Here is a 10805-nt window from a genome sequence, read left to right as displayed (position 1 = left end):
AAATTGGGGTCTGTCTCACTCTCGTTGGCTGGCGCCGAGGTCGTGGGACAGCCCCGATCTCGCCCTCGGAGCCTCGGCGGAATCTCTTTAAGAACTCCCGGCTTCGGCTGGTCCCGGCCTGCGGCACGGACCTTGGCCGGGCAACCTGGGCCTGATAGAGCCCAGGTAACCTAGGTGTCCCGCGGTGCCGGTGGTGGAAGGTCCCAGGGGTGACGCGTGCGTACCGGTGGCGGGCGTACTCCCGGGGCCTGCTCCGGTTGCTTTCTGTTGTCGTCGTCGTTGTTTTAAGTCGTTGCGAAAAGCACACCAAGATAATTTATCTTCAGTCCGCAGACTCGGACAGGAAAATGTGTCTCAAACAAGCTGGGTTTCTCTTGGTGAGAAAATTCTTTCAGGATGATAAAAAATAAAAAGAATAAAATAAAAACAAGGGGCAAAGAACTGATGTCACCCACCGCCAGACAGATTTTCCATTTTGCACAGCGAATACCCCCTTCTGAGTGATATTAGAGACACTGACATCCATTAGAGATTTTTTTTTTTTCTTTCTTTCTTTCTGGAACCTTGGGGGTAGAGAAACTTATAGAGATGAGGCGATCCTGATTTGGGGACAAATACAACATCCTGGTTGTGAGCAGGACTGACGTTCCACCAGCCAGCCTTTTGCTAGGCTCAACTCATGAAGCGAGCTGGTGGCCACCCTGGCTCCCCAGAGAAGGAAGGAAGGCTTCCCTTCTTGCCACCTGCCAGAGATGAGTTAGAGTTGGGCGGGGAGGGCCAAACAGATACCGAGTCTCAGGACTGTGGGACTGCCTGGCACGCGTGCGGGGTGGAGATGCGGCCGGCGGCCCGCAGCTTGGAGGCAGCGGCTGCCAACGCCCTCCTGGCCCAACCGCCTACGGTGACCAAGTTCCTGGGAGGTGGGGGAGCTGGACCAGGGCAGCTCAAGAGCAGAGCCGGGACGCTGGGCTCAGGTGAGCACTGTCCTGCTCACATGGCCATTCCGGGTCCCAAATTTAAACGGGAAGCGGAAGATCAGAACGCAGAGAGGCAGACTAAAGGTGCATGCCAAGCAATTTTTGTATTCCCCACAAAGACCTGTAAGTTGTGATCATGAACAGGATCCCCAATACTAACGCCCACCACTGATTGCCCTCCCGTTACAGATTTCAAATAAATCACAGCAACATAATGAATTCTCGCCATTACTAGCGAAAGAGAGACTGGATCTAGCCGTGCTGCTTCCTCCCCCTCCAATTTACTAGCCAGGCCCCTACTTTATTTTGTTTTTGTATTTTTTAGATTAATTTATATATTTGCGAGAGAGAAAGAGAGAGAGAATGGGCACGACAGGGCCTCCAGCCATTGCAAACGAACTCCAGACTCATGCGCCACCTTGTACATCTGGCTTAAGTGGGTCCTGGGGAATCGAACGGAGGTCCTTTGGCTTTGCAGGCAAATGCCTTATCCTCTAAGCCATCTCTCCAGCCGTGCTTTTGTGTGTGTGTGTGTGTGTGTGTGTGTGTGTGTGTGTGTGTGTGGTTTTTTTTTTTTTAAAGAAAGCCATTTGGACCAATGCATTTTGGGTCTGGGTGAGTGCCTTGGCTTCTGGCAAAGCCCTTGGGTAACTTGGGGAGGGGGAGAGGGAATTGTACCTCTCAGGCAGTCTAGTATGTTACACCATGTGACCTGGGAGGCACGTGGGGTGGGCAGGAATAGCTGTGCAGATCACACCTGATGATACTCAATCTGACCCCAGGTCCACCAGAACCCCTTCACTCATGAAGAGTTGCACCTGGTTTGGGAATGGGTAGGACAGGAATCCACTGGTTATGATATCACTGATGCCCTGTATTTCTGTTGGCTGGTGACAGAACCTCTATCTCCATTGGGAGAATCTAGCGACATCCCATTGAGCTGGCATCTCTTTATCACCAACATAATGACTGATGGGAGGCACCAGCCCCAACCCCAGGTCCCACCTCACGGCCAGGCGTAGCCCCTCTTGGAGGGTAGGATAAGGGAGTCCCTGGTGTAGCTTGTGTGAGGGAACTCAGAGGAAGCACACCCTTGTACCTCTCCTCCTAACTTTCCATCCCCCACCCCCTCTCTCTCTGAACTTGTGATTAGAGAAAGGCTGAAGGTTCTCTGGCTCAGGATCAAACAGGAGGGAGAATTACTGAGTTTATGCGGTGTGAGATCTACCATCTACCTCTTCCTTTGCAGAACACTGCCACAGGTAACGTCTCCTGTATCTTATCACATATGCCATGCTTCCTGAGGAGGCAGGGTTAGCTTCTTCAACCAGCAGGAAATGGAAATTCAGTAAACTGACGGAGATTGAAGACCTCTCTCAGCATAGAGATATAGCCAGAGTTCCTGCAGGTATTTTGATTTCAAACTCAGGTAGTCCGTGACATTCCCCACCCCGTTCCAAAGAAGACAAGCATCTCTCAGGGGATGGGGCTGTGGACCAGTATAGGGACTTGTCATGGCACCTAGAGGGTAAGATGTTCATTTGTTCCTATCACCAAGTCTCTGCTTTGCAAGGCACGTAGCGGGAGGGAATAGGAGAGGGCAATGGTAACAGAGAGGGCTCCTATGACTGCTCTGGGATGTTAATAGTTTCCAAATGGGGGGGGGGGCGGGCGGTGAAGACTGCAAAGTTGGCAGCAAACCATCTCCCATAGAGGGCATGCCCAAAGAACAGTCAGTGGTTCGATCCGGAAGGGCAGGGCCAGTGCTCTTAGGGTGAAACAAGGCCCATAGCTTTCTAACTGAACGTATAGTTCCTCAAGTCTTCTGAGGTCTTCGGAGACTGAAACTTCTTTGCACAAGTAGTGGAGACATTTTGTTCTACTGGCACCAGGGTGCCCAGCAGAGTGGGCAGCTGAGTTGCCTGGAAGAGTGTGCAGTCGGGGAAGCTCTTCTCTCTGAGACCTTGTCATGTCCAGTGTGGCAGTGAGTGAGCTGTGCCAGGACACTGTGATTCAGTTCGGGTGTCTATTTTGACAATGACCTTGGGCAAGACTTTGCCCAGTTTATCTGCTGAAGTATTAGAACTTGTAAATGAAGGCTCCCAGCTTCTGTAAGCTAGAGTGCCAAGAAATAGAAGGGATAATGTAACCTCAGTATTTGGGAAGCAGAGGCCGAATTACCACAACTTTCAGGCCAGTCTAGGTTAGCATGGATTCCTGTCTGGGGGCGGAGAGAGGGAGGTGTGCCAGAGACTGGCCAGAAGAAAATAGCTACTCAATTCTAAGGACGTTTGAGGTTGGGGTCCACTGATACGGAAGCACCCAGTTTTGAATGCAGTTAGGTGGTGGGTTAGGTACACAGACCCTGAAACCATATCTGACTCATATGTTCCACTGGTTCTAGCAAGTTCCCTGGGACCCAGTCTCTGTGTCTCAATGTTCTCATCTCTAAAACCGATCAATAGTAACAGTATTGGTGCCACAGTCCCAGGCCCTGGTGAGCACTACAGAGCTGATTCATGGAAAGCAAGCTTAGCTCAGGTTAGATGCACATATCAGTTGCCAAGACAGGCTGCCACTTCCCAGTCTTCTGGGAGTCCCACCACAGAATTCTATTATTTCTTTCTTGCACTGATGCTAAGATTTCAGGCTTCCCTGGGTCCCAGCATCCCCTTTTAGAAACAAGGAATGGCAGAACTCCTGGGCCATGCCTGCTGGATGGTACCTTGCCTGAAAAGTCTTCACCTCATCCTGTTACCTGTCATTTTTGGTGGTAGGTACTTGAGATCGAATCCAGAGCCTCACATATGCTAGCCACGCATTCTACCTCTGAACTATTACTTATTGTCTATTAGAGGAAAGAGTTGAATCAGTCTCTCTCCTTAATAACTCCCACAGACAGAAATAGCTATGTGAGCAAGAGGGGCCTAGCTGACCCCTCTCACCCATGGGGAACCCTGCTCCGAGGCAAACAGGTCTGCACCACACAGAACTGCAGGTGGGGAAGGGGAGTCTGTTTTGTTCTCTGCTTCACTCTCAATGTCTTTAGACACCTAATGACAATGACCTGACACATAACAAACCCAGAACCAATAAACACTAATTCAACAAAAAAAAAAAAAAGGAGGAAGAAACATTCCAATGACCAGGTGTGCTTTGGTAGGTAGGGTCTTAACTTAATTATTTTCCATCAAGAGGTAATAGTTTGAGCTGGAGAGATGACTTAGCGGTTGAGGCAGTTTGCCTGTGGAGCCTAAGGACCCAGGTCCAATCCCCCAGGACCCACGTAAGCCAGATGCACAAGGTGGTGCATGCGTCTGGAGCTTTTTTTTTCTTCTTCCAGCTGAAGGTCTTGGTGTGCCCCTATTCTCTCTAAATAAATAATTAAAGAGGTGATAGTTAATTGAACTTATGACTAAGAAAGAAAATTAAAGCAAGCTTCCAATTTTTCTCCCTCAGTGTATTCCACTTGGCCTCTAATGCTGTCAATTGTCCACAGGGTCCTTTCAACATTCTACCCCTTCCCAACCTGCTTAGAAGGCCGAGATTGCCAGGGTCCGCCTTAAGTCCCTGGGGAGCTACATGCCTTCAGTAGGGTGTAGCACCGTCATTCCACCATCCTAGCTCCAGTTTTCCTCACTACTTGTTTCAAGCACTTAGAGACCTACTAGGGTCAGGTTTTTCTTCTTTTCTGAAGGGGGAGAGACATTGTGTTTTGAAAAAAAAAATGCAGTGACAATAACACTGTCATTAAAGGTGATTGCTATCTATAATAATGACTGTCATTCACAGATTCATTTACACTTTCTCAGGTACCGGGCCAAACTGCATCTTATTTCACCCTCACAACAAAGTCTTGGAGGTTGATTGCCAAATGCATCCTACAGGCGAGGAAATGAAATGGTTTCTAAGAGAGAGAGCCGGAGTGGAGTGAAATGTAACTTGGGGCAAGGAGCATTCAGTGATTGGCTTAGGAACCCAGAATCTTGGTTGCAAACCCAAGCAGCGTCTATACTAGACCTGAAAGTTCAAGCCCACCTGTCTCTTCCTAGTCACTTAACTTCTTCACACTCCACTTTCCACTTCATTAAGAACAAGATCTGTCTCTTTTACTTAGGAAGAATTCAAAACTTAAGACATAAATAATAACTTTATTGTCCCCATCTACTGAAGAGCAGTATGTATATTATAATGCCCTTTGCAAACGTTGGCTGCCTTGTATGCCCTCATTTTACCCATCCATGAACTGGTAGTCATGGATTAAAAAAACAGTGAGTGGTTCCTTCAAGGGGTCACAATCGCCCAAGAAGAATCAGGAGGGCACTCAGGCCTGAGATTACCCCAGGAAGAGGGAGAGGAAAAAGAGCCTGGAACTGCCTCAGCAGATTTTATTTAACCTCTGCCCACAAGCTTTCCTTTTCTAAAGGGTGTTCATTTCTTCCTGGTCTCCTGTGCCATCCGCGTGTTGGTGAGGCATTCTCAAGAGCCTAAAGGCATGCACTAGGTAGGCCAGTATCCACGTTCAGTCAGCTTCCTGCTGGTCCTAATAACAACCTAATATCATGGCTTTGCCAGAAGATCTCAGTTCCCATGCACCTAGCTCCTTCAGGCCTTCCCGCATCCAGTCAAATGGAGGGCAGAGCTGTGCAAAGTAGAGGGGCTCCATTCTGTCTCCTATTGCAAAATATTTTAAAGAATTTTTTTTTTGCGTAGAATGCTTCTCCTTCAGTAGCATGGGTTTTTGAGACTGGGTTTCATTCTTGTAGTCTAGGCTGACCTAGAAGCTCCATGCCAGGCTCTTCTTTCGTTTAAATTGAACATGTGGAAGAATGCTTTTCTGCTGGTGAGACCCCTCATGTGATGGAACAGAGAGAAGGAGCCCCTTGATGCTGACTTACATGTAAATCAATATTAAGACCAAAGCTAGGGCTGGAGAGTTCCCCAGTACCCACATAAAGCCACCTGCACAGGGTGGCAAATGCATCTGGAGTTCGTTTGCAGTGGCTACAGACCCTGGCAGGCCCATACTCACTCTCTCTGTCTCTGCTTGCAAATGAATTTAAAAATATTTTTTAAAAGAAAATGCTTTTTGTTTTGTTTTTGTTTGTTTAACTCTGGCCCAGGCTGAGCTAGAACTCACTGTAGCCCAGATTGGCCTTGAGCTCACCTCACAGCAATCTACCTCAGCTTTCTGTGTGCTCAGTTTAAAGGTGTGAGTCCCCCCAACAGCTTTCTCAATGGTTTTTAAGTTTATATTGTGTTTGCCTTTTAAGTCTCCCATGCATCATCATTTATTATCTACTACGCATTTTGCTACAACTGGCCCTTTGCTGAATGTGTACAGGAAGGAGGAGGGCTGCCAGCAATCTAGGCGCCCTCCTGCAGGAAGGGGCAAGGGCCAGTTTGGCTAAGAGGAATCTACTTTTGTGAGTGGAAACTTCCGGATAAAGTCCCCCAAGTGAGAAATCAAGGGGAAGGCACACAGAAGGGGAGCATTATTATTTGGGTGGCGGGGAACAGTTCTAATTTCCTACTTCTAACTTGCCATGAATTTAGAGACCAAGGATCACGCATGGTGCAATCGGGTATAAAGCTAAGTGACATCAACTCCAGCGGCTGAGAGTGAAAAGGCAGGAAGAAGGCCCACTTTGATCTACTCTGAGTCAGACCTATGTGCCCTTCCAACAGTGGGCAGGGAATCAGGCATGAGGGACCCGCGGAAAGTGGCACAAGCAGAATAAAGGTCACGGCACTGCCACGAGGTCACATCCCACATCCGCCCACCCCAGCCACCAACATTTGGCACAAGGCTTTCATTTGGGTGCTGGGGAAGACAGAGAGGAGAGTGGAGTGAGCCGCGGGCACACTCCCGCGCGCAGCCCCAGTTGGGTGACCTCCTGCCAGGATCTGAGAAAAATCGAGGGCGCGCCAGAGCCACTGAGACAGTCGTGAAGGCCCAGGGAAGCTGGGTGAGCCAGACACCCTTGGGAAAAGCCAGCGATCTCTCTGAACCGTCACAGGGTGCCCCTGCCACCGCACCCACCGCCTCGAGTCTGGCACCCCAGAAGCCTGAAGGAGCAGCACCTCTCCCCTCCCGCCCCCTCCCGGACCCCAGGCCCCAGCGGGGGTCGGACAGCCCCTCCGCGCAGGCCCCGGCGGGGGCGGGGCCCAGGGGTGCGGGGCGAACCCGGCCGTGGGTCCTTACCTCGGCGCCGGCGTCCTTCCGGGACCAAGCGGAGTTTGCAGCTGGGACGGCGGGGCTAGGGAGGCTCCCACGGGTTCGGAGTGGAGTCTCCTTTCCCTCCCCCGCCCTCTCCACCATCCCGAGCCCCCAGGCCCTTCGGTGGCCCCCTGGAACCGGGTCGCGGGGACCCGGGGACCCGGCGCCACGCCGGCGGGAGGAGGCGGCTCCTGCGGGGCGCAGCGGGGCTCGGCGGGGCGGGGGTACGGGCCGGGCCCCGCCCGGGAGGGGACGCGGGAGCGACGATCCCGGAGAACAAAGGCAGCAGGATAGCTCTCCACCCCCACCCCCACTTCTCCCAGGATGGGGGTGGGGGGCGCGTTGGCCCTGAACTTGAACTTGTACTTGACACTTTGTCCGGAAGGTGGCGAGGAAGCCCGTCGGAGTTGCGACGGGACTGGCCGGTCCACCTGCCGTCGGGAGGACGGGAAGAGCCGGCACTGCTGGGCGCCCACGGGAACCAGGCATTCCCAGGACCCCCGAAGCCTCTCCCCTCCCTCCCCCAAAAAAACCGGCCTGGAGCTCCAGGCTCCCGGGTTTCCTCGTGTCTCCTCGGGGAGTCAGGGCTGAGCAGGGAGCCCCGGTCCCGGACCCCCTCCCTCGCTTCGCGCCCCCGGCCCGGCCCGGCCCGCGGCGAGCTGCGCCCGGGCCCCCGCGGGATTCTCGGCACGTCGCGTCGCCAGCCACTATTCAGCGGCTAATTGAACGTTAATGGCAGGTGCGGATGAGGTCACCGGAGCTAGCTTTTCTCACACATTTTTCATGCAAATTCGAGAAACTCTAAACAAATTTGAATAAAAAGCTCTTTGTGCCGCCCGCCCCCTTAGTCCTCCCCTCTTAGCCCCCGGGGTCCTCGCTCCTCCCGGTGCCCTGGGGCTCCAACCTGCAGCCGGGCTGCCCGGGCAGTCGCTTCTGGCTCGGGACAAACTATGCCTCAGGCCGGTTAGAGACTTTTAATTGGAGGTCAAGGGGCTAGGGTCAGGCTGATGGACCACCAAACTTTTAAGGAAGTCAGTGTGCCCAGGAGTGGAATGCTTGGCATCTGGACAGATGTGCACCCACACCACGCCGCCCCGGACCCAGCTCGGACTGCTTTCTGCCTCCCCATCGCTGTTACTCAGCTAAGAATAAGGACAGGGTACCCCAGCGTCACGGGATTCATAAGGGTTAGAGTAGTGCTTGGCATAAGAAAAGTGTTAAGTTCTGTCTGGGGCCTGAGGCTTTGTGAGAATGATTGTAGCTTGGGGCATAACATGAAAAAATAAAATAAAATAAAATAAAAGGAGTCAGAGGTTTTGAGATTCGTGATCCCTGTTTTCCATTCTTCTCATGGAGGTGAATGAGATCTGCTGCTTCTCAGCTGGGTGGCTTTGCCCATGTTTTAGCGTCTCCCTGAGACTCGGTTTTCTAATCTGTAAATGGGATTGTTTTATGGACTCATGATGAGGATTAAGTGAGAAGACACTCTTGAAGGTTGGGAGCTGGTCTTCAAAATCCAGGACCTCCACGTCTCTTCTGAGGGCTGGACACCGGTGATTAACGCCTTCAAAGGTTGGCCTTGGGCTACTGATGATCTTAATCTCCTTTCCCACGTGACCCTAATCTGGGTCAAGGGGACAATTTAACAAGGCCTTTCTGACGCTTGTGGCTCCATCCTCACCACCACCCTCAGGACACCTTGAGTTATGGTTGCTGGTGCATGAACCTGATTTTCCACATCCACACCTGCCCAGAAGAACTGACCAGAGACATGAAAGGTTTTGCAAAGAAATTTTATTTGCTGTGGGATAGGGCCAGAGGGGCAGAAGGTTCCTAGGGTTGGAGAAGAAAAGAAAAGAAAAGCCTTTCTTCCACAATTTGCCTGAATCCTCCTTCAGGGTCAACTGTCTTGGAAGAATCCCAGTGGTTCAGACACCTGGGTGCCAAGTCTGCTTTCCCACTCCTGCTCCTCTATCCTCAGCCCTCCTGCGTCCCCAATCCCATCTGCCTCTGGAAAGGCCTGGGGCCGACCCAGGCACAGCCTTGCCTCCCCTTTCCACAAGGCTTTCAGGAAGAGGCCAAGTCTGCAGAGAGTAGATGACCAGTTGCCAGAGGGCAATTGCTCTATATGTGGCTCCTGGTTCTTCCTCCTTCTCCTGTCCCGGGCCCCAGGCTGCATAGCTGGGCACTCTCCCTCCACCCCGTATTGGGCCAGAAACGACAGCAAGTGGAACTGGGGAGGACTTTAAGCAAATATTTGAAGGGACCTTGCAGAGAGATGCTACATGTGGAGGACTGGACTGGACAGGAGGAGTTTGGACTTTAAGTGGCTCAAACAGGATTTCTTTGGGGTTAGGAGTACAGATTGTTGAGCCCATGAGATAGATCTAGCTTTTTTTTTTCTTTGTTATTTTTTTTCTTCTTTTTTAATAGCGATGTGACTTGGTATCTGTAACTTGAGTCTCAGTGTCCTCACGTGTAAAATGAACACACCAGTGGTACCAGAGCCCATCAACTTAGGAAATCAGTGCACGCAAGGACGTGACCGGGCACCTGACAGTCGCACCCCAGCACCAACCTGCAGTGGCTCTTTGGCTCTTTTTCTTTTTTAAAGATTTTATTTTATTTGAGACAGTGAGAGGTGAGAGAGAGAGGGAGAGAATGGGCACACCAGAGTCTCCAGCCACTGCAGATGAACTCCAGACGCATGTACCACCATGTGCATCTGGCTTACATGGGACCTGGAGAATCGAACTGGGGTCCTTAGGCCTTGCAGACATGTGCCTTAACAGCTAAGCCATCTCTCCAGCCCGGCCCTTTGGCGCTTAATGCGCCTTTCCTCTGGACTTCAGTAGTTGCCACCAAGCCTCAGGGACCTCGGATGGTTTCTCAGACCCCCCATAGGCCTCTCCGCTGGGACTCTTTCCCTTCCCTCTCTTGGGGGACGGCCGGGGAGCCAGTGGAGAGCTGTGTCTCCACTTGGGGTGGGATTCTGAGCCCAGGGGCTCAGGACACTGGGTATCTACCTTCACAGGCAATTTACTCTTTCAGAGGTAAAGCTGGCTGGCTGTTAGCGCTGGGCACGGCATGGCCGAGTGATGTCTTTCTTTTGAACCATATGCTGCCTGTGCCAAGGTGGAGTTTTTCAGAGCTGTCCACTGTGGCGGCCTCCAGCACACTGACTCCTCCCCTGGGCGGCAGCAGAAGGGCCTCCCGGCTCACCTCGGCCACCCTGTGGCGGACCCAGAGGCCTACAAGGACCTCCTCTCTGAAACAGGTCACTCCTGAGGGTCTAGGGACTGTGCCCCTCAGAGGGAAACCAGAGTGGACACCCGCCTCCCTGCCCCAGACCTCCACCCAACTCTGCCCCTCCCTCATTTAAACTCCAGCTTGAACAAACCTGCCAGTCTCTCTGCCCCATCTTCCACATAGGTGAGAGGGATATAACGATGCCCACCTGAGCAAGACCCAGGAAAACTCAGCCTTGACATTTGGTAGGGTTTTGGTGAACAATGGCAGCCACAGTGATATGTTTTTTTTAGGCTGGAGAAAGTACACTGGCCAGGGGCCACCAGAGATACCGGGGTGCTCTTCCCTGCCACACCACC

General features: G+C 52.0%; 1 protein-coding gene across 1 annotated transcript in view; it reads right to left on the bottom strand.

Moving 5' to 3' along the window:
- Nucleotides 1-8970, bottom strand: part of LOC123459478 (translation initiation factor IF-2-like) — a 25791-nt gene extending 16821 nt beyond the window's left edge. Inside the window, exons 1-2 of the mRNA XM_045146107.1 lie at nucleotides 8962-8970; nucleotides 7183-7766 (exon numbers count right to left, since the gene is read on the bottom strand). Coding sequence (XP_045002042.1) covers nucleotides 7183-7766; nucleotides 8962-8970 — 593 coding nt within the window. The remainder of the gene's footprint in view (nucleotides 1-7182; nucleotides 7767-8961) is intronic.
- Between the last annotated feature and the right edge of the window lie 1835 nt (nucleotides 8971-10805).

This window comes from Jaculus jaculus, chromosome 3, assembly GCF_020740685.1.
Source record: "Jaculus jaculus isolate mJacJac1 chromosome 3, mJacJac1.mat.Y.cur, whole genome shotgun sequence".
NCBI lineage: Eukaryota > Metazoa > Chordata > Mammalia > Rodentia > Dipodidae > Jaculus > Jaculus jaculus.
This window is presented reverse-complemented; position numbering and strand designations above follow the sequence as displayed.